The 20755-nt window shown below is 43.1% G+C and overlaps 1 protein-coding gene across 1 annotated transcript in view; it reads right to left on the minus strand.

Annotated features, from left to right (window-relative positions):
- Positions 1 to 4088: 4088 nt before the first annotated feature.
- Positions 4089 to 20755, minus strand: part of LOC306929266 (NACHT, LRR and PYD domains-containing protein 3-like) — a 57194-nt gene continuing 40527 nt past the window's right edge. Inside the window, 8 exon segments of the mRNA XM_079509708.1 lie at positions 4089 to 4641; positions 5776 to 5929; positions 6373 to 6495; positions 9477 to 9721; positions 11672 to 11886; positions 12353 to 12415; positions 14258 to 14315; positions 14399 to 14785. Of these exon segments, the coding sequence (XP_079365834.1) occupies positions 4307 to 4641; positions 5776 to 5929; positions 6373 to 6495; positions 9477 to 9721; positions 11672 to 11886; positions 12353 to 12415; positions 14258 to 14315; positions 14399 to 14785 (1580 nt within the window). The 3' untranslated portion in view covers positions 4089 to 4306.

Raw genomic sequence — 20755 nt, forward strand, 5'->3', positions numbered from 1 at the left:
TTAATGTCAACGAAGTCCACACCCACAACACCAGAGGGAGTGCAACGAACCATGTACAACCCAGATTCGGCACAAACAAGGGACTAAATTATTTTCGCTCCTATGCCACCAAAATGTGGAACGCCCAACCAACAGTCATTAAGACATGCGAATCCCTTGACTCCTTCAAAACCGCTCTCAAAGGGCACCTACGGACGGCTGCAATTCCAAACTGGCCTCCGTAAAATCTGAATTCCCCCCTCACCGCCCACCCCCTTTTTCCCCTCACTGTATATGTTTCTTTTCCCTTTTTTACCTCCTTTATGATGAATTCCTGTTCTGTTCTTTGTCTATATAGAAGTGTCTATTTGTACGTCTCTAAATGTTTTGGTGAATTGAACAAGGTGGACCCTCTTGTAAACAAGTGTAATGCTGTATGGTGTCGTCCACTCACAGTTAACAGTCTTTGTATTGAGTTTGTGCTTGAAATGTATTGTAATTCTGCAATCTTTTAATAAATATTTCAATCAATCAATCAATAATTCTGCAAACTGTTAATACATATTTCACTCAATCAATGCAGAATTACAGTACATTTCAAGCACAACTCAATACAAAGACTGTTAACTGTGAGTGGACGACACCATAAAGCATTACACTGTCTTGTTTACAAGAGGGTCCACCTTGTTCAATTCATCAAAAAGGTGTAAACTGACCTTAAGTCGTTCCAGTCTCTGAACAGCGTTGGTTGGTTGGTTGGTAAAAAATAAAATAAAAAGTCCCTTTAGTTTCGCTGCTGGCTGTAGAGACACGTAACGTAAGTTAACTTTGGCAATGGAACCAAATGGACCCACTCGTTCAGACAAGACGGCTCGGTTCAATATATGTAACATGATTCCTGCTACTGTAGGCTACCATTTATTAGGAGCAGCAAAATGACTGTCTTTGCAAAAGTGTTTATTATTGTTAGCGGATGCTCAGAATGAAAACATCCGGTGTGGAGCGTTTAAGAGAGGCCCGGACGGAAACAAACACTTTAAACAGATCAGTTCCGTCTGTAACAGTTCCTACTCCACTGTCTGTCTGTCTGTCTGAGGAGGTTTACGGTACAACAGCGACGCCCTGTGGGTGTGTAACGGGACCAAGAAGGATAGATGCTGGCTCCACTTGGTGTTACACATTTGTTTTATTTGTTGTTGCTTTTTCTGCAAAATAGATATTACATATGCTCAGTATCACACACTGCACAATGTTCACAGCAGCATGTGTTTCGGTTTCATGGTATGACTGACCAAACTCTCCGAAATCACGTTGACATCAAAGTCAAATAATCAAAATATCAAATCCCAAAACATTTCCATTACTCAAGATTCAATAATCAGGTCACAGTAATTAAACATTCACAATTCACTTTAGTTGTCTCTTCCAAAATAACCCACTTCCCTGTTTACATAAACCCAACATTCATATAACATGTCACATTCTCCCATAAGATCACAGTATCACACATAACATCCTTTATCTTACTCCTCCAACCCACATTAGTTAGCACAACTTCACTTAATGCCCTGTCATGGCTGCCTTAGACTGCCACTGCTGCAGCTAGGCTAGGCCCCATGCAAGTTGCTAAGCTAACTCCACCTCACTCTACACTCTGACTCATCATCATATTTGTCCCAAAACAAAGTTACACACAGTTAAACCAACATCATGTTATCTCTCCTAATGGTACCAACATCATGTGTTATCTCTCCTAATGGTACCAACACCATGATATCTCTCCTAATGGTACCAACATCATGTTATCTCTCCTAATGGTACCAACACCATGTTATCTCTCCTAATGGTACCAACATCATGTTATCTCTCCTAATGGTACCAACATCATGTTATATATCCTAATGGTACCAACATCATGTTATCTCTCCTAATGGTACCAACACCATGTTATCTCTCCTAATGGTACCAACATCATGTTATCTCTCCTAATGGTACCAACACCATGTTATCTCTCCTAATGGTACCAACATCATGTGTTATCTCTCCTAATGCCACTAACCCAACATCCGGGGAATCCTTCCCCGGAGTCTCTTTTTGTCCTCCACTTCGCAGTTCCGTGGACCTCTAATATTAACCCCTAACTGACTGCCGAGTGTGACCGTGGACCAGGCCACTTCATGGAGCCCACCAGAAGTGTGACCGTGGACCCGGCCTCACAGTGCACGACCTGGACCAGATGTGGACCAGGCCCCTCCATGGAGCCCACCCTGTCTATCTCTCTTCTATTCTTTCTTCCTATTCCCCTCTAACCCCCCCCCGACACGGTCGAGGCAGATGGCCGCCCACCCTAGAGTCGGGTTCTGCCTGACGTTTCTTCCTAAAGGGGAGTTTTTCGTTACCATTGTCGTAATATTGCTTGCTCTGGGTGGATCTTTGTTGGTTGTAAAGTGTCTTGAGACAACTTGTTGTGATTTGACACTTTAATAAAATTGAATTGAAATTTTTTTAATTAATGGTGCCAACATCATGCAATCTCTCCTAATGGTACCAACACCATGTTATCTCTCCTAATGGTACCAACACCATGTTATCTCTCCTAATGGTACCAACATCATGTTATCTCTCCTAATGGTACCAACATCATGCTATCTCTCCTAATGGTACCAACATCATGCTATCTCTCCTAATGGTACCAACATCATGTTATCTCTCCTAATGGTAGCGACATCATGTTATCTCTCCTAAAGGTACCGACACCATGTTATCTCTCATAATGGTACCGACATCATGGTATCTCTCCTAATGGTACCGACACCATGTTATCTCTCCTAATGGTACCGACATCATGTTATCTCTCCTAATGGTACCGACACCATGTTATCTCTCCTAATGGTACCGACATCATGTTATCTCTCCTAATGGTACCGACATCATGTTATCTCTCCTAATGGTACCGACACCATGTTATCTCTCCTAATGGTACCGACATCATGTTATCTCTCCTAATGGTACCGACATCATGTTATCTCTCCTAATGGTACCGACACCATGTTATCTCTCCTAATGGTACCGACATCATGTTATCTCTCCTAATGGTACCGACACCATGTTATCTCTCCTAATGGTACCGACATCATGTTATCTCTCCTAATGGTACCGACACCATGTTATCTCTCTTAATGGTACCAACATCATGTTATCTCTCCTAATGGTACCAACACCATGTTATCTCTCCTAATGGTACCAACACCATGTTATCTCTCCTAATGGTACCAACACCATGTTATCTCTCCTAATGGTACCAACATCATGTTATCTCTCCTAATGGTACCAACACCATGTTATCTCTCCTAATGGTACCAACATCATGTTTTCTATCCTAATGGTACCAACACCAATATGGAATTGTGGAGAAAATCGAATCTGACGACAACAATATTCTTTAGTTTTGGGTCTGATTGTTGAACAAAATGATCATAAAACATTATTTGATACAACTGTATAATACATGTTTTATTGTTGAATTAAAGAATATAACATTATTTATGATTATGAAAGTTTCACTTTTTGAATTATATTACAGAAGAAAATTTACTTTTACAAAATATTCTAATTCATTGCGATGGAGCTGTATACATATGACTGGGTTATCTACACATGAAACTGGCCAAAGACGGCCCGTAGGCCCATAGACCTGAACCCAGACGTGGTTCCCACACACACAAGCTGCCCAGCTTCACTGAATTCATTGATTGATTGATTGAAGTATTTATTAACAGATTGGAGAATTACAGTACATTTCAAGCACAACACAATACAAAGACTGTTAACTGTGAGTGGACGACACCATAAAGCATTACACTTGTTTACAAGAGGGTCCACCTTGTTCAATTCATCATAACATTTAGAGACGTACAAATAAACACTTCTATAAAGCCAAAAACAGGAAATCATCATGAAAGGAGGTAAAAAAGGAAAAAACAAACATATACAGTGAGGGGAAAAAGGAGATTAACCCATTCAGGACGGGGACGGTTTTAAGCATTATTTTATACTTTAACTATTGAAAAATAGCAGATCTACAAGCTCATAGCGCGGCACTGTCCAGTGTCCAGTATGTCCACCCGAAATACACTGCTGAATGCAGTATGCATATGCATTGTAGGCATTACACGGCTTGGTCGAATGCTTGATTTTGATTGGTCAATGGATGAAGTGGGTTAATTGCTGTGGCTCGATGTTTAGTCATTCTTTTTGGCTACGATTGTGCAATCATTTGTTTTGTACGTGCGTTTCAATCAATCAAAGGTCTAAACCGAGACAGATCTCAAGGTTGGTTCAAACCCAGGTCGTCGTAAAGCGTTGGATCCTCTTCGCGAAACGCGGCGATCATCTTCGCCGACGCCTCGTCGCCTTTCTTTCGCACCATGTCGATTAATTCCCGCGCTCTCTCCGTCCTGCCCTTCTCCAGCCTGACCGAGTCCATCTCTGCGTCGTTGAGGACGTTCTCGTCCAGCAGTCTGTCCAGCAGAGCATGGATCACCGGCTCCGACACTCGTTTTATGAACCCTAAACGCACAGAGCGCAACGTCTCCGCTCCCTGTCGCGGCGCCATCGCTGTCGTCGCGTCTGGCTGGCTGGGGGCGGAGCCTGGATGGTGTTCTGGAAGAAAAATTATTGTTATTATTGTTGACCCTACAGACCCTCACCGCGCTCAGATCAGCCAACGCAGGAAAGCTGATCCCTGGCTCCAAAACTATGGAATGAACTTCCCATTGCAGTCAGAACTACAGACTCACTCCCAATCTAAACTATGGAATCAATGAACTTCCCATTGCAGTCAGAACTACAGACTCACTCCAAATCCAACTATGGAATGAACTTCCCATTACAGTCAGAACTACAGACTCACTCCCAATCTTCCGCCGTAGTCTGAAAACCCACCTCTTCAGACTCCATCTCAGCCCATAGCCCCTCCCCTAGCCTCGACGACCTTACAGGCGTATGCAAAGGCTCAACTTATGTAACTTAGATAGCATTTTATGTAGACAGAGCACTCTATAGTGTATACTCATAGTTTCAAAGATATTCAACTCTTAGATGGATGTTAGGTTCTTAGCTTATGTATGATTCTTGATGACTACTTTTTATGTTTTTCATGTTGTGTTCTTGCTTACTGTAAAATGTAAATCACTCGATTAAAATAGTAAATTGTAGGATACAGTATGAGAAAAAACCTTTACAAACACATCTGTCATCTAATGACACTTGAATCCAGTCACTGTACGACAACATTGCTTTGGTTTATCTCAACAGTTAATTCATTGATCATTCTTTATTTGTGTGTGTGTGTGTGTGTGTGTGTGTGTGTGTGTGTGTGTGTGTGTGTGTGTGTGTGTGTGTATTTTTTCAGACATTTCTGTTTATTTGATGCACCAATAATGCAATGCCTCATCAGTAAAGAGTTGAAATCTGACCGGAGTCCTGCAGTGGTCAGTTATCACACCAAAAGACAATGATATTTGACAGAACAAATTATCCATCTATGCTATTGCTTGTTCCTATTGTGCTTATACCCTGTTTTTGTGTTGTGTTGTAACGTTTGTTTGTTTTTTCTCCTTTTTATTTTTCTGTTAATTACCTTGTATTGACTGTACGCGTGAGGACCCTCTCGAAAACGAGATATTGTATCTCAAGGGGTATTCCCAAATAAAGCATTTCAAAGAGTACCTTCCAGTTCAACAGTTAAAGTATAATGATGCTTAAATGAAACAGAATACCGGTAACTATGTTTACCTTCCAGTTCAATGGCATCCTTCCAGACCTGGTTGCTCTCAGGACCCAGTAATGCCAACGAGACGAACGCAGAAGAGACTTCTGCGTTGAGATTCATCGTCACCTTAAATGTTGGATGGTAATTTGGTCCATAGTGCGGATAATATGTTTCACTCTGAAAAAAGAGATAACTTTTAGATGCAATTATTGTGTAAAGAAATCGCACTTGTGTGAAGTGAGGTTCGCAGTGAGGGCAGTATTTATATCACCCCCATGACATCTTACGGTGTCATTCACTACCCTAAACAAAGGCATGCATTAAGGGCTAGCACCTCAATTATACTAGTATTGGTATTAGTAGTACTAGCAGTGGCATCATTTCAGCTAAAGCTAAGGTATGGCAAGCTCACGACGCACGACTTGCCCGTGCGTGCGTAGTACGCCCGTGTGGAGCACGCACACGCTGACATTTTTGCGGTTACGTGTGGGTTATTTGCCTATTTCTATGCCATTTTGTCCTCCCCTGGTGCCACTGAGTACTAGCAGCAGTAGTATTAGTTACATTATCATGTCCTTTAACATATAATAAACTCAGGTTGTCGTTTCAATGTGTGATACCTCAGGTTCTACTTCATGTGAGGCACATTGCAGTCTGTAGACCTGGTTTGGAGACAGAATACAGTTGGAGGTTCTGACCAGGCATTCCTTCAGGTCACTGCACTCTTGATAGAATGTCTTCACCTACAATGACACAACACAAAAATCAAGATTCAAGATTTGTTTTCCATCTGCAAGCAGCTTTAGAAACAAAAAGTGTTTCTCCTATTTAAAGCGGTCAGCAGAAATTCATAAAAGAATACAATACAAATAGTGCAGAAAAACATTCTATGGATCTGAATAAAGACATCCTATAAACTAGAAGAATTCATGCCATAAAAATGACACGTTTTACAGGCTGTGTACTGTTGACAAGATACTTCACTAGTCTTTGTTAGGGATGGAGCTCGATACCCGATACCCGGAAAAAACAGATAACAAGCTTATCGAGTACCCGGTATCAATAAGCTTTGGGCTTATCGAGTACCCGGTATCAATAAGCTTTGGGCTTATCGAGTACCCGGTATCAATAAGCTTTGGGTTTATCGAGTACCCGGTATCAATAAGCTTTGGAGTTATCGAGTACCCGGTATCAATAAGCTTTGGGATTATCGAGTACCCGGTATCAATAAGCTTTGGACTTATCGAGTACCCGGTATCAATAAGCTTTGGACTTATCGAGTACCCGGTTTTGATTGATTGATTGATTTATTAACAGTTTGCAGAATTACAGTACATTTCAAGTACAACTCAATACAAAAACTGTTAACTGTGAGTGGACGACACCATAAAGCATTACACTTGTTTACAAGAGGGCCCACCATTTTCAATTCATCAAAACATTTAGACGTACGAATATACACAACTATAAGGTCAAAAATAAATCATCATAGGAGGTAAAAAGGGAAAATAAATATATACAGTGAGGGGAAACAGGGGTGGGTGGGGGATTCAGATTTTACGGTATCAATAAGCTTTGGGGCTTATCGAATACCCGGTATCAATAAGCTTTGTGCTTATCGAGTACCCGGTATCAATAAGCTTTGTGCTTATCGAGTACCCGGTATCAATAAGCTTTGTGCTTATCGAGTACCCGGTATGAATAAGCTGTGTGCTTATCGAGTACCCGGTATCAATAAGCTTTGTGCTTATCCAGTACCCGGTATCAATAAACTTTGGACTTATCAAGCCCGTTATCGAGTATAGCGGCCCATGATGTCATGTTTAAACAATCAAGACAAGAGGCGATCAATAAATAAATCTAAAAGTGTATTGATACCTGCCAACCAGTGCTGTGTGGTACACATATAGAGCACCGAAGTCTGACGTCACTTTCAGTAGAGGGCACCAACACACAGGTTCGTGTATTTTTTTATTTGTATTGAAATCTCCATAGGGCGATTTTATGTCGCTTCATATAAGAACTGTGTTTGAAAAATAAACCGACCACCCCGGCCTTTCTGTCAGGGGAGTGGCTGTGCGTCGTTAATGATGTCCATTCATATTTGATACAGCCAGTTTCTGGAGAAAATGGAATGAATGTGACCGCAAAAGCCTTGAAACTACATATGAATGCAATGTCGCTGAGCATATACGTCACGCCCAGCTGTCAACATATTGCGTTCCTGAGATTCCTCGTTGACGTAAGCTCAGCTGGTGGTGACTCGACTCGTACTAACCACGATACATTATATATCAATAAAATTAAAATTAAAATAAACGTAATTAACGTTCAGTTTCTGTTGTGCGACGGGCTGCGGGCAGATGCAGCCTACCCGGAAATGTAGTCTCTGGGTTGTTTGGCTCGTTTCTAACGCTTATTTTGTTACTCTTTGGGTATATTTGTACATTTCCACCTTTAGTCGATGCTTCATATCCATATGAGTGAAAAGGCCGGGGTGATCGGTTTATTTTTCAAACACAGTTCTTATATGAGATCTAAAATCCCCCTATGGAGATTACAATGCTTATAAAAAAATACACGAACCTAGGGACTGGCGCCCTCTACTGCTAGTAGAGGGCAGTGACGTCAGGACTTCGGTGCTCTATTAACCAGTTAACAGTTTCTTCAATATTATTTTCCAAAAGTAAAAAGGCCAATTGCCTTCCGTCTGTTAGACAAGTAGGCTACTGTATTTTAAGGCCATAGTTGTTCTGTTCTGAATTTGTCGTCTCCCTCTTTCCACAAAATAATAGAAAATGTTCAATAGTGGATAAGCTTGATCGATAAGGTGCTCATCAGCTCATCATCAATAAAAAATCACACCCGTGTGAACTGAGTGGTGTAAGATTTTATATAGCATGATCAGCTGTGGTCTGACGTAATGTCTGACGTAATGAAATCACACCCGGATGTGATTTCACAACTGGCTTTTTTTGTGCAGAAAAAATGAGCATGGTTGCTACGGTCATCCAGTTCACCCGGGTGTGATTTAATTACGTCAGAAATTATTTTGAACATAGCAACCATGCTCATTTTGTTCTGCACACAAAAGCCAGTTGTAGGAGTGGTTTACACCACTCAAAAATCACACCCGTGTGAACTGAGTGGTGCAAGGGTTATCAGGCTTATATAGCCTGATCAGCTGTGGTCTGGTAACCATGCTCATTGTTTTGGGTCCCACGTACAGGTACACACACGTACAGGTACACACATACATAGACACATACAGACAAAGCTGGTTGTTGGAGTGGTTTGCACCACTCAAAAAAAACACACCTGTGTGAAGTGAGGGTCGCTAATATATTAAAGTCTAACTCATGTTGATTAGGTGATGTAATGGTGATGGAAAACAAACAGACAAACATTCAACGCCATTAACAATAAAGAGACAATATGACGTAAATGTTCCCTTCATTGTCAATGGCATTTACAAAACAAACATTGAACTAAAGACAAACATTAAACCTGTGTATACCCCTCAAATATTAACAAGCGCCATCCCTGCTCTGTGTTACCATGGATACCAAGATATTGTATTTGTATTATAACTACTTTGTCTTCTTATAGGCACCATGCAGTAGATAAACTTTGGTCTAAAATGTGTCTACAACCTACAGACTAGCCTCTGGATGTCTGTTCAAAAGCTACTTCAATAAGTCTATAAAAAACTACTGTATGTTACCTCTTTGACAGGCAAATTCCCCGGCAGCATTAACACATTCAGTCTCTGTGTTTGACGTCCTGGAGGTTGAAGGAACAGCAGAACTTGACCAGATGTTGGACAGAAATACTCCTTAATCTTCCACAGGAGTCCATACAGAGACAGGTGGTCCAGGTTTAAAACCACGTGAGTCTGGGTCACTTTCTGTGGCTCCAAGAGGTACGCTGCGCCATCTGTGACGTTGGCCACACAAAGGTCCACATCACCTGTGAAAAGTTAAAACATTGTAGATTCCATTTTAGGGTTAAAAGCTCAAAAGAAACATGTGATGTATTTATTAACAATAACATGCATAAACAGTCACAGTTTAGGAGGAAGACATATTCATGACTCTGTTGTCAGATACTTTGATCAAATACAACATCCCTTCACAGATTTCAACATATTATTTGTAAGTAAGAGCACATTTCAATTAAATAAAATATTTCCGCATATTTTGTATTTGCTTGGCAAAACAGTTGCCAAACAAACGTACACATTTCAGTGCCGAAACATGTGAACATGTGGTGTGTGTGTGTGTGTGTGAGTGTGTGTGACTGTGTGCGTGTGTGCGCGCTCGCGTGCGCGTGCGTGTGAGTGTGTGTGTGTGTGTGAGAGTGAAAGAGAGAGAGAGAGAGACAGAGAGAGAGAGAGAGACAGTGCACATTCCGTTTTATTTCATTATAAGGTCTGATATTAAATGTACAACATGAATATGAACATCCCGAGTTATCTCTCTATTAAAATAGAAAAAAGGTTTTGTAAAAGGATATAGTATAATGTCTGGAGCAGAGCTAAGTAACTCTTGCAAGGGGGGGGGGTCTAACTCACCAAAAAGCGTTCATATTTTGAGGGAGAGGTGGATGAGGAGCAGAAATGAAGCGCTAGTATATCCATCAGATCAAAACCACGGAGAGCGCCCTGGATTAGGAGAGACGAGGCATTCTTTATGCCGCGCTAACAGCTAAATCAACGGTAAGCTAATATGACCCTAGAGCGCGAAGGACGGTGGCCGAGAGTCGGACTGAAAAATTAAAAAAAAGGAAAAAATTCAGAATATTCTTCTCTCGCCTGGTATCATTGAGGATGCTAGGACGCTAGGACGTGTACAAACTGTACACACGTCCAATACATCCCTCGATTGGAATCCCTAGGACGTTTCCAGACGTCCTACGGATGGAATGTGTCCAATTGACCTTGATGTACACGGCATCCATCTTGCCAGCAAGGTGCTAACTAGGTGCAACTTCCCATTGACAGCTCATTCATCCAATCAGAAAAGTCCTTTCTGATTGTATTAAATAACGTCAAACTCACCAACATTGCAGCTGTACGGGAAGCTTGAATTATCCTCTTACTATCTGTAAAGTTTATGTTTCATAAAAATCTACCGTAGACATGTTATGAGCTATGTTATGTTATGAGTTATGAGTGGCCGGATGGTAACCGCAAGGTTCCCAGTTCGATCCCTGTGGGCTCTCCCAGAGTTAGTGTGGAAGTGTCCTTGAGCAAGACTCTGAACCCCTGATTGCTCCCGATGGGCAGGTTGGTGCCTTGCATGGTTTCCTCTGCCATCGGTGTGTGAATGTGTGTGTGAATGGGTGAATGTAATGAACAATCTATGTAAAGGTGTGTGAATGGGTGAATGTAATGCACAATCTATGTAAAGGTGTGTGAATGGGTGAATGTAATGCACAATCTATGTAAAGGTGTGTGAATGGGTGAATGTAATGCAAAATCTATGTAAAGGTGTGTGAATGGGTGAATGTAATGCACAATCTATGTAAAGGTGTGTGAATGGGTGAATGTAATGCAAAATCTATGTAAAGGCCACGCCCACTCACCCACTGGCCTGATGACTACCTGGTTCCACCTGTGTGTCTCACGTCACTGTCCTTGTGTGTGATGGCACAGTGTGGCAAGTGTAGCTGACTCACCAGGTGTGATGGCACCGTGTGGCAGGTGTAGCTGACTCACCAGGTGTGATCTCACAGTGTGGCAGGTGTAGCTGACTCACCAGGTGTAATGGCACAGTGTGGCAGGTGTAGCTGACTCACCAGGTGTGATGGCACAGTGTGGCAGGTGTAGCTGACTCACCAGGTGTAATGGCACAGTGTGGCAGGTGTAGCTGACTCACCAGGTGTAATGGCACAGTGTGGCAGGTGTAGCTGACTCACCAGGTGTGATGGCACAGTGTGGCAGGTGTAGCTGGCAGACAGCGTTCTGAGGACACTGGATGTCAAACAGAGGACCTGCGGGAGTCCTTCCTGTTGACGGGAGACATCTCTCCTCCCACTGAACAGTCCTGTAGAGAACGTCTCCTCCCCTCCATGTTCCAAACACCAACCTGGTGTCACTGCACTGGAACAGCCCTGCCCCGGGGCACTGGAACCTGGGACACATATGAGGGTTAGGTTAGCGTTAGCCCTAAACCCTAAACCTAACCCTAACCCTCACGCAAACCTTAACCTAGCTCTGGTCCATAGCTCTAATGCTCTGGTCCATAGCTCTAATGCTCTGGTCCATAGCTCTAATGCTCTGGTCCATAGCTCTAATGCTCTGGTCCATAGCTCTAATGCTCTGGTCCATAGCTCTAATGCATTGCATTTAGAGCTATGTTACTCTCGACTTCCGCCGCTCGCATGAATGCAGACCAGCCTCTCGTCTTTAGCGTAAATAAAAATAACGTTTTTGCTACTCACCAAAACAAAGGCGGGGCGTGTCATTAGAAAGCCTACTTTACTTAGTGGAAGCACTCTGAGGGCCCCCCCCCCCCCCCACATAAATGGTACATTTTGGCCAGAAAGGGATTTTTGGTACTATAATAGTGGAACTGTGTGTTAGGGGTTAGAACTGACCTGTATTCAGTGGTCGTGTGTTCTGTGTGCACGACGGGGGAGAAACTGGTTGGAACGACTGGCCTGAAACGCACGTGCGCACGCACACGCACACGCGCGCACGCACACGCACACGCACAAACACACACACACACACACACACACACACACACACACACACAAAATTTGATTTTAGGGATTATAATATTTGAGCCACTTGAGCACATTTTACACTACTTCAAGAATATTTTAAAATAGTCCAAATAGCTGATCTACAAGTGCACAACTCTACCCTACCCTAGGGTAGAGTTACTCTACCCTACCCTAACCACAACTCTTTGATTTGATATGTTGGTTTACAACTACTGTAAGTATAACTCAGACATTTTCACCTGAGAAATGATTCTACACATGTCTTCTAAATGTCTTCTAAATGTCCTCTAAATGTCTTCTAAATGTCTTCTAAATGTCCTCTAAATGTCTTCTAAATGTCTTCTAAATGTCCTCTAAATGTCCTCTAAATGTCTTCTAAATGTCTTCTAAATGTCTTCTAAATGTCTTCTAAATGTCCTCTAAATGTCTTCTAAATGTCCTCTAAATGTCTTCTAAATGTCTTCTAAATGTCTTCTAAATGTCCTCTAAATGTCTTCTAAATGTCTTCTAAATGTCCTCTAAATGTCTTCTAAATGTCTTCTAAATGTCTTCTAAATGTCCTCTAAATGTCTTCTAAATGTCTTCTAAATGTCTTCTAAATGTCTTCTAAATCATGGCAGTTTTCAGAAAAAAAACATTTGTTTCTATATCAGTGGTTCTCAAACTATTTCATGTCAAGGACCCCCAAACATGACATGTTTGTTATGTTTTTGGCCGCAGACCCCCATCTGAACATATGTTGTTCCAGGGACCGCCCAAGCAGCAAAGATTTTAGTTAAAAACGTTCGCTCTGAAAGAATATATATTCAAAGATTTGCGCCGCATTTTCACAATTCACCCAAAATAGCAGATCTACAAGCTCGTATTGCGGCACTCGATGCCGCGCTATGAGCTTGTAGATGTGCTATTTTTCAATAGCTAAAGCAGTGGTTTCAAAAGTGGGGTCCGGGGTCCCCCAGGGGTCCTTGAGGGAGTTCAGGGGGTCAAATGATAGTTCTGAGAGTGTACAAATGGGTCCATTTGTACACTCTCAGAGTTAAATTAACATTGATTTTACAATATAAATTTGGTCGTCCTAGAGATACAAATGCCATTAAATGGGGGTCCGTAGACTAATGCATGTCAAACTGGGGGTCCTTGAAATTAAACAGGTTGAGAATCACTGCTAGAGCCGTAAAAACCTTCTCTTATGGGGGTCCCTGGCATGTATTTTCAAAGGGGGTCCACGGGGCTGATTAGTGTTAATTTGGGGGTCCCTGGCATATCTTTTCAAAGGGGGTCCACGGGGCTGATTAGTGTTCATTTGGGGGTCCCTGGCATATCTTTTCAAAGGGGGTCCACGGGGCTGATTAGTGTTAATTTGGGGGTCCCTGGCATATCTTTTCAAAGGGGGTCCACGGGGCTGATTAGTGTTAATTTGGGGGTCCTTGACATGAAAAAGTTTGAGAACCAGTGTTATAGATACATTATAAACACTGAAAATATCAGATCTATAAAACATGTGCAACACCTTATAGATCATGTTACAACACACTGAAAACATCTGCATGTTATGATGATGTTATAAACGCTGAATATATCAGATCTATAAAACATCTATATGTTATGTTATAAAAATATCAGATCTATAAAACATCTGCATGTTATGATGATGTTATAAAAATATCAGATCTATAAAACACGTGTGTGTGTGTGTGTGTGTGTGTGTGTGTGTGTGTGTGTGTGTGTGTGTGTGTGTGTGTGTGTGTGTGTGTGTGTGTGTGTTCCACTTACTCTATCTGACACAAAGACACTGAGGAGCGAGGCCCCACACAGAACCCAGCATAGAGGTCTCAGTGAAGGTGGTCTGGAAGGTGTACAGGTGTGTGTGTGTCTCAGAGGACACTCTGTAGAAGGACAGACGGCCAGCAGGACGGTCCACTGCTACTCTGTTGGAGCCAGAGGGACGGACAAGGAGGACGGTGCTCTTCTTATTGTGATGGACAGAGTATCTGTTGTCTCCATCAACACAGAGCAGACTCCAGGACAGGTCATTGGATCCAAGCAGAATGTCACCACCCCATCCTCTCCGTGTGATTCTTCTGGAAGTCCCTCCTATCTGAACCACTCCACTCCACTCTACCTCGCCGTACCAGCATCCAGTCAGACCCTCTCTGCACAGAACCTGTGGCCAGTACTGAAATCTGTCTGGATGGTCTGGATAGCTCTGAGGCTCACTGGTCCCGGTCACCTTTCTGTTGTTCTCCGACAGAGAGAGGTCTGGGTTTGTTGTGTTTGTGTCCAGTGTGAGAGGAAAGGCATCTGATGGAGAGAACAACAAACAATACTTCACTACATCACAAAGTACTGAGTAGAGATGTAACATTATGACATTTATCAGTTCGGTATCTAAAATACCACAGTTGTGGTATTTAACAGTATATAGGTGGTCAAAGTGCACGCACGCACGCACGCACGCACGCACACGCACACACACACACACACACACACACACACACACACACACACACACACACACACACACACACACACACACACACACACACACACGTTATTGTGGGCCGGCAATGTTCGGAATTGGCCAATCAGGATAGAGTATGAATGGAACGGATCTGTCTTGATCACATGACTATAACGTAAGCCGTAAGTAGTGGGTGTGTGGGAGAGAGAGAGACAGAGAGAGACAAAGAGAGAGAGAGAGAGAGAGAGAGAGAGAGACAGAGACAGAGACAGAGACAGAGAGAGAGAGAGACAGAGAGACAGAGAGAGAGAGAGAGAGAGAGAGAGACAGAGAGAGACAAAGAGAGAGAGAGAGAGACAGAGACAGAGAGAGAGAGAGAGAGAGAGAAGCGAGAGAGAGAGAGAGAGAGAGAGAGAGAGAGAGACAGAGAGAGAGAGAGACAGAGAGAGAGAGAGAGAGAGACAGAGAGAGAGACAGAGAGACAGAGACAATTACAATAGAGTAGATACAGTACACACACAGAGAGAGACAGAGACAGAGAGAGAGAGAGAGAGAGAGAGAGAGAGAGAGAGAGAGAGAGAGAGAGAGAGAGAGAGAGAGAGAGAGACAGAGACAGAGAGATAACAAAGTCAGAAAAACATTAACAATGTACAGACTCAGCGAGCACAGCCTGGCCATCGAGAAAGGCCGATATAGACAAACCTGGCTGCCCAGAGAGGACAGGCTGTGTTCTCACTGTAATCAAGGAGTGGTGGAGACAGAGCTCCACTTCTTGACTGCATGTGAAAAATATGAACATATTAGAGAAGAATACTACCCTAAATTCATAGAAATAACAAAAACAAGGATACAGTTTGACTCTATCCAGGCAATCCCCTACTTATTAGGGGGAAAAGCTGAGTGTTCCAGGTTGGCAGCAAAATATGTATCAGCCTGCCACAAAATGAGGGACAATGGGTGAACACTATAGGCTAAGTCTACTACAATTGATCAATGTAATTTTGTTTATGTTTTTCCTTGTCTTGTTTATATTTTTTATATATGTATAATTTATTATTTTGTTTCATACAATGTATGTAATGCTTTGGCAATATAAGAATGCTTGTCATGCCAATAAAGTATATTTGAATTGAATTGAGAGAGAGACACAGAGAGAGAGAGACAGAGAGAGACAGAGACAGAGACAGAGAGAGAGAGAGAGAGAGACAGAGAGAGAGAGAGAGAGAGAGAGAGAGACAGACAGATAGAGACAGAGAGACAGAGAGAGACAGAGACAGAGAGAGAGAGAGAGAGAGAGAGAGAGAGAGACAGACAGATAGAGACAGAGAGACAGAGAGAGACAAAGAGAGAGACATAGAGAGAGAGAGAGACAAAGAGAGAGAGAGAGAGAGAGAGAGAGAGAGAGAGAGAGAGAGAGAGAGAGAGACAGACAGAGAGAGACAAAGAGAGAGACAGAGAGAGACAGAGACAGAGAGAGAGAGACAGACAGACAGACAGAGACAGAGACAAAGAGAGAGAGAGAGAGAGAGAGAGAGAGAGAGAGACAGAGAGAGACAAAGAGAGAGACAGAGAGAGAGAGAGAGAGAGAGAGAGAGAGAGAGAGAGAGAGACAGACAGAGACAAAGAGAGAGACAGAGAGAGAGAGAGAGAGAGAGAGACAGAGAGAGACAAAGAGAGAGACAGAGAGAGACAGAGACAAAGAGAGAGAGAGACAAAGAGAGAGAGAGAGAGACAAAAGAGAGAGAGAGAGAGAGACAGAGACAGCATCCGGTCGTTGAGATGGACAGACGTGTTTCGTCTCGCTCCTGCGCCAAGTCACAGAATGTTGTCAAAAAAGCGTATTTTCTCGCTCATTTTCTTTTTATACTCCTGTGGATTATGGATTTCTACTCCAATTCACCCTGGTTCTACCATCACGTGGATATGAGGAAAATTGATTACGAGAACAACACCAGCGTAAACAACGAAGAACACAGCACGTTTTATCTCCTCGGCAACAACAATGGATCGACCGGTAAACATCTCGGGCACGGCGCGGCTGGAATCCACGCGCTGTTAACCTGCAATCCGGCCAAAAGAAACAAACCCCTGCTTGGCAAGATCGACAGACTTGATTGATTGATTGATTGAAAATTGTATTAACAGTTTGCAGAATTACAGTACATTTCAAGCACAAACTCAATACAAAGGCTGTTAACTGTGAGTGGACGACCCAATTAAGCATTACACTTGTTTACAACAGGGTCCACCATGTTCAAATCATCAAAACATTTAGAGACGTACAAATAGACACTACTATATAGACAAAGAACAGTACAGGAATTCATCATAATGGAGGTAAAAAGGGAAAATAAATATATACAGTGAGGGAAAAAAGGGGGGGGGGCGGTGGTAATGTTGTATATTCTTGTTAATGGCAGGAGACATCCAACCCAATCCTGGTCCTGTATTCACTAGACTTCAGGCGAAGAAACAAATTTGCAGCCTGATGAACACGGACGCAAGGACAACAAAAGAGACGGTCACGGCCACACAGCCAACTCAAGGTACAGGCACGGAGTCGACTTGGGGACCCATCGCAAGGACAACACATGAGACGGTCACGGCCACACAGCCAACTCAAGGTACGGGCACGGAGTCGACTTGGGGACCCATCGCAAGGACAAAACACAAGAGATGGTCACGGCCACACAGCCAACTCAAGGTACAGGCACGGAGTCGACTTGGGGACCCATCGCAAGGACAACACATGAGACGGTCACGGCCACACAGCCAACTCAAGGTACAGGCACGGAGTCGACTTGGGGACCCATCGCAAGGACAACACATGAGACGGTCACGGCCACACAGCCAACTCAAGGTACGGGCACGGAGTCGACTTGGGGACCCATCGCAAGGACAAAACACAAGAGATGGTCACGGCCACACAGCCAACTCAAGGTACAGGCACGGAGCCGACTTGGGGACCCAACGCAGATCCTCCAAGGCAATCAAACAAAGGAACGGAGCTGAACGTGAATCTTCCCCCCCCCACCCCCACCCCCACCGAGGACGCCCGCTCCCTTCCCCCTATTCAACCCATGGCTACTAACAAAGACAATGGACCTGATCAACTCTTCTCAATTGCTGACATCAACAAATCAATCCTCAACAACAATGGTATTCATCTTTTTCATCTCAATGTAAACAGCCTTTATTCCAAAATGGCCGAAATTAGAGAATTATTCCTTACCGGCAAGGCAAACATTTTGTGTTTTTCTGAGACCAAACTAGATGAATCCATCAGGAACGCTGAGATTGAAATTGAGAACTACTCGGTAGTCAGAAATGATAGAAACCGTAATGGGGGTGGTGTTTGCATGTATATCCACAAAGATACTGAATTCATTACCCGTACTGACTTACAGCATGTTGAAATTGAAACTGTGTGGGTTGAATTAATTTTCAAAAATGCGAAATCAGTACTAGTTGGCACAGTCTACAGACCTCCTGATCAGCAAGGCTTTTATGATATTCTTGAGGGTTGCTTAGCTGAGGAGGAGGGTGCAGAGAAAATCCTGATGGGCGATCTGAATACAGACGTACAGCGTAAAGAGGCGCCTGTTTTCAAATCATTTAGTAGGTTTTGTGATCTGCATAGTATTAGCCAGCTTATTACCCAACCCACTAGAGTGTGTGTTTCTACTCAAACTGTCATTGATCTCATTCTGACCTCGGACAAATCCAGAATCTCCAAGAAAGGTGTTTTTGTATGCGGGCTTAGTGATCATTTCATGATATTCTGTACCCGCAAAAAACAAAAACCAAAGTCTGGCTGCCACAAAGCAGTCATATCAAGGGACCTCAAAACCTACTCGTGTGAGGTCTTTAACCAAGAATTGGAGAGTCTGGATTGGTCCGATGAGCTTAACAGCACACTTGTCGAAGAAGCTTGGCTTGGCTTCAAAACCAAATTTACATCAGTACTGAACTACATGGCTCCTCTGAGAACCATCAGGGTCAAAACCCGCTCGGAGCCATGGATGAATTCGGACATAATGACTGCAACGAATGCCAGAGACAAAAAATGCTCTGAATTTCTTAAATGCAAGTCAAAGCTTGCCAAGCGCTTCAACAGGGGTCTCCAAGCTCAGCTGGACAACCTAAAAACCCAACGAAACAGGCTAAGAAATAATGTTACTGCCATGATCAAATCCGCCAAAAGTAACTTTATTAATAATAAAGCTGAGGAAAACAAAAACAATCCTCGAGAGCTCTGGAAGCTACTCAACAACCAATTAGGCTATAGTCAGAAACTGAAAACCAGGTTTTCAAACATAAACATTAAAGCGAACAACACTCTCATCACTGACAAGCTTGATGTGGCCAACTACTTGAACATCTTCTTTACAAACATATCAACAACGCTGGTTAACAATCTGCCCTCCCACTCTGGGCTCTTTGGTGTAGAGCACATTAAAACCTTCTACAGAAACCTAGGTGTTTGTAAAGACGATTTTAAATTAGTTATGGTAACAACTGATGAGGTACTTAAGAAACTGAGTGCCCTCCAACCCCACAAGGCCACTGGCCATGACAATATTCCCTCTAAATTTCTCAGAGACTCAGCCATCTCTATAGCTCCAATCATCACCCACATAGTAAACCTCTCCATCAAACAGGGACAGGTCCCCCTAGATTTCAAACTGGCCAAAGTAACCCCCCTGCACAAGAAAGGGAGTAAATTAGACCCCAGCAACTACCGCCCTATTTCTATTCTAAGCTCCATCTCGAAAGTGATGGAAAAAATAGTCTATGAACAGGTTGAAAAGTATCTTGCCACTAATAAATTATTGTACGAGTTCCAATCTGGCTTCAGAACATCCCACTCCACTGACACATGCCTTCTCTATTTGAGCGACCACATCAAACAAGAGGTGGACACTGGCAAATACTGCGGCATGGTCATGCTGGACCTCCAAAAGGCTTTTGACACAGTGAACCACTCCATACTGGTTAACAAGCTAAAAGCAATTGGTTTCGATAGCACATCAGCGAGCTGGATGCAATCCTACCTGGAGGGAGAGAACAGATGGTGGAAGTGAACGGAACACTGTCCCCCCCCTCCCAGTGAGCTGTGGCGTTCCACAAGGAAGCATACTAGGGCCTCTACTGTTCCTAATATATGTTAACGACATGACTTCAGCTTGTGACTGCAACTTGTTCCTGTTCGCAGATGACTCGGCACTGCTGGTCTCGGACAGGGACAAACTGCAGGTTGAAAATGCCCTCAAATCTGAACTCGGTAGAATCTGCACCTGGCTCGCTGATAACAAACTATCTTTACACCTGGGAAAAACTGAATCCATTCTCTTTGGATCTAATAGTAATCTCAGCAAGGCAAATTTCTTCTTGGTTAGAGTGGGTGACAATGTTATCACACGTAAAGATGAAATTACCTACCTAGGTTCCATCCTGGAGGCTAATCTTTCCGGTGATAAAATGGCCACCAACGTAATCAAAAAAGTCAACCAAAGAACAAGATTCCTTTACAGGATCTCCTCACTGGTCGACAAAAACACCTTGAAGACCTTAACAGGAGCCCTTGTACAAGGCTTCTTTGACTATGCATGCACCTCCTGGTACCACAGCACCTCAAAGGCCCTTAAAACTAGGCTCCAGACCTCCCAAAACAAACTGGTCAGGCTCCTACTTGGCCTCACCCCCCGAACCCACCTCACCCCTGCCCACTTTGACAGACTGGCATGGCTTAGGGTCGGCGACAGAGTACAGCATCTTGCAATGGGTTTGGTCCACAAGATTCGATACTC

The sequence above is a fragment of the Electrona antarctica genome, assembly GCF_951216825.1.
Source record: "Electrona antarctica genome assembly, chromosome: 9".
NCBI lineage: Eukaryota > Metazoa > Chordata > Actinopteri > Myctophiformes > Myctophidae > Electrona > Electrona antarctica.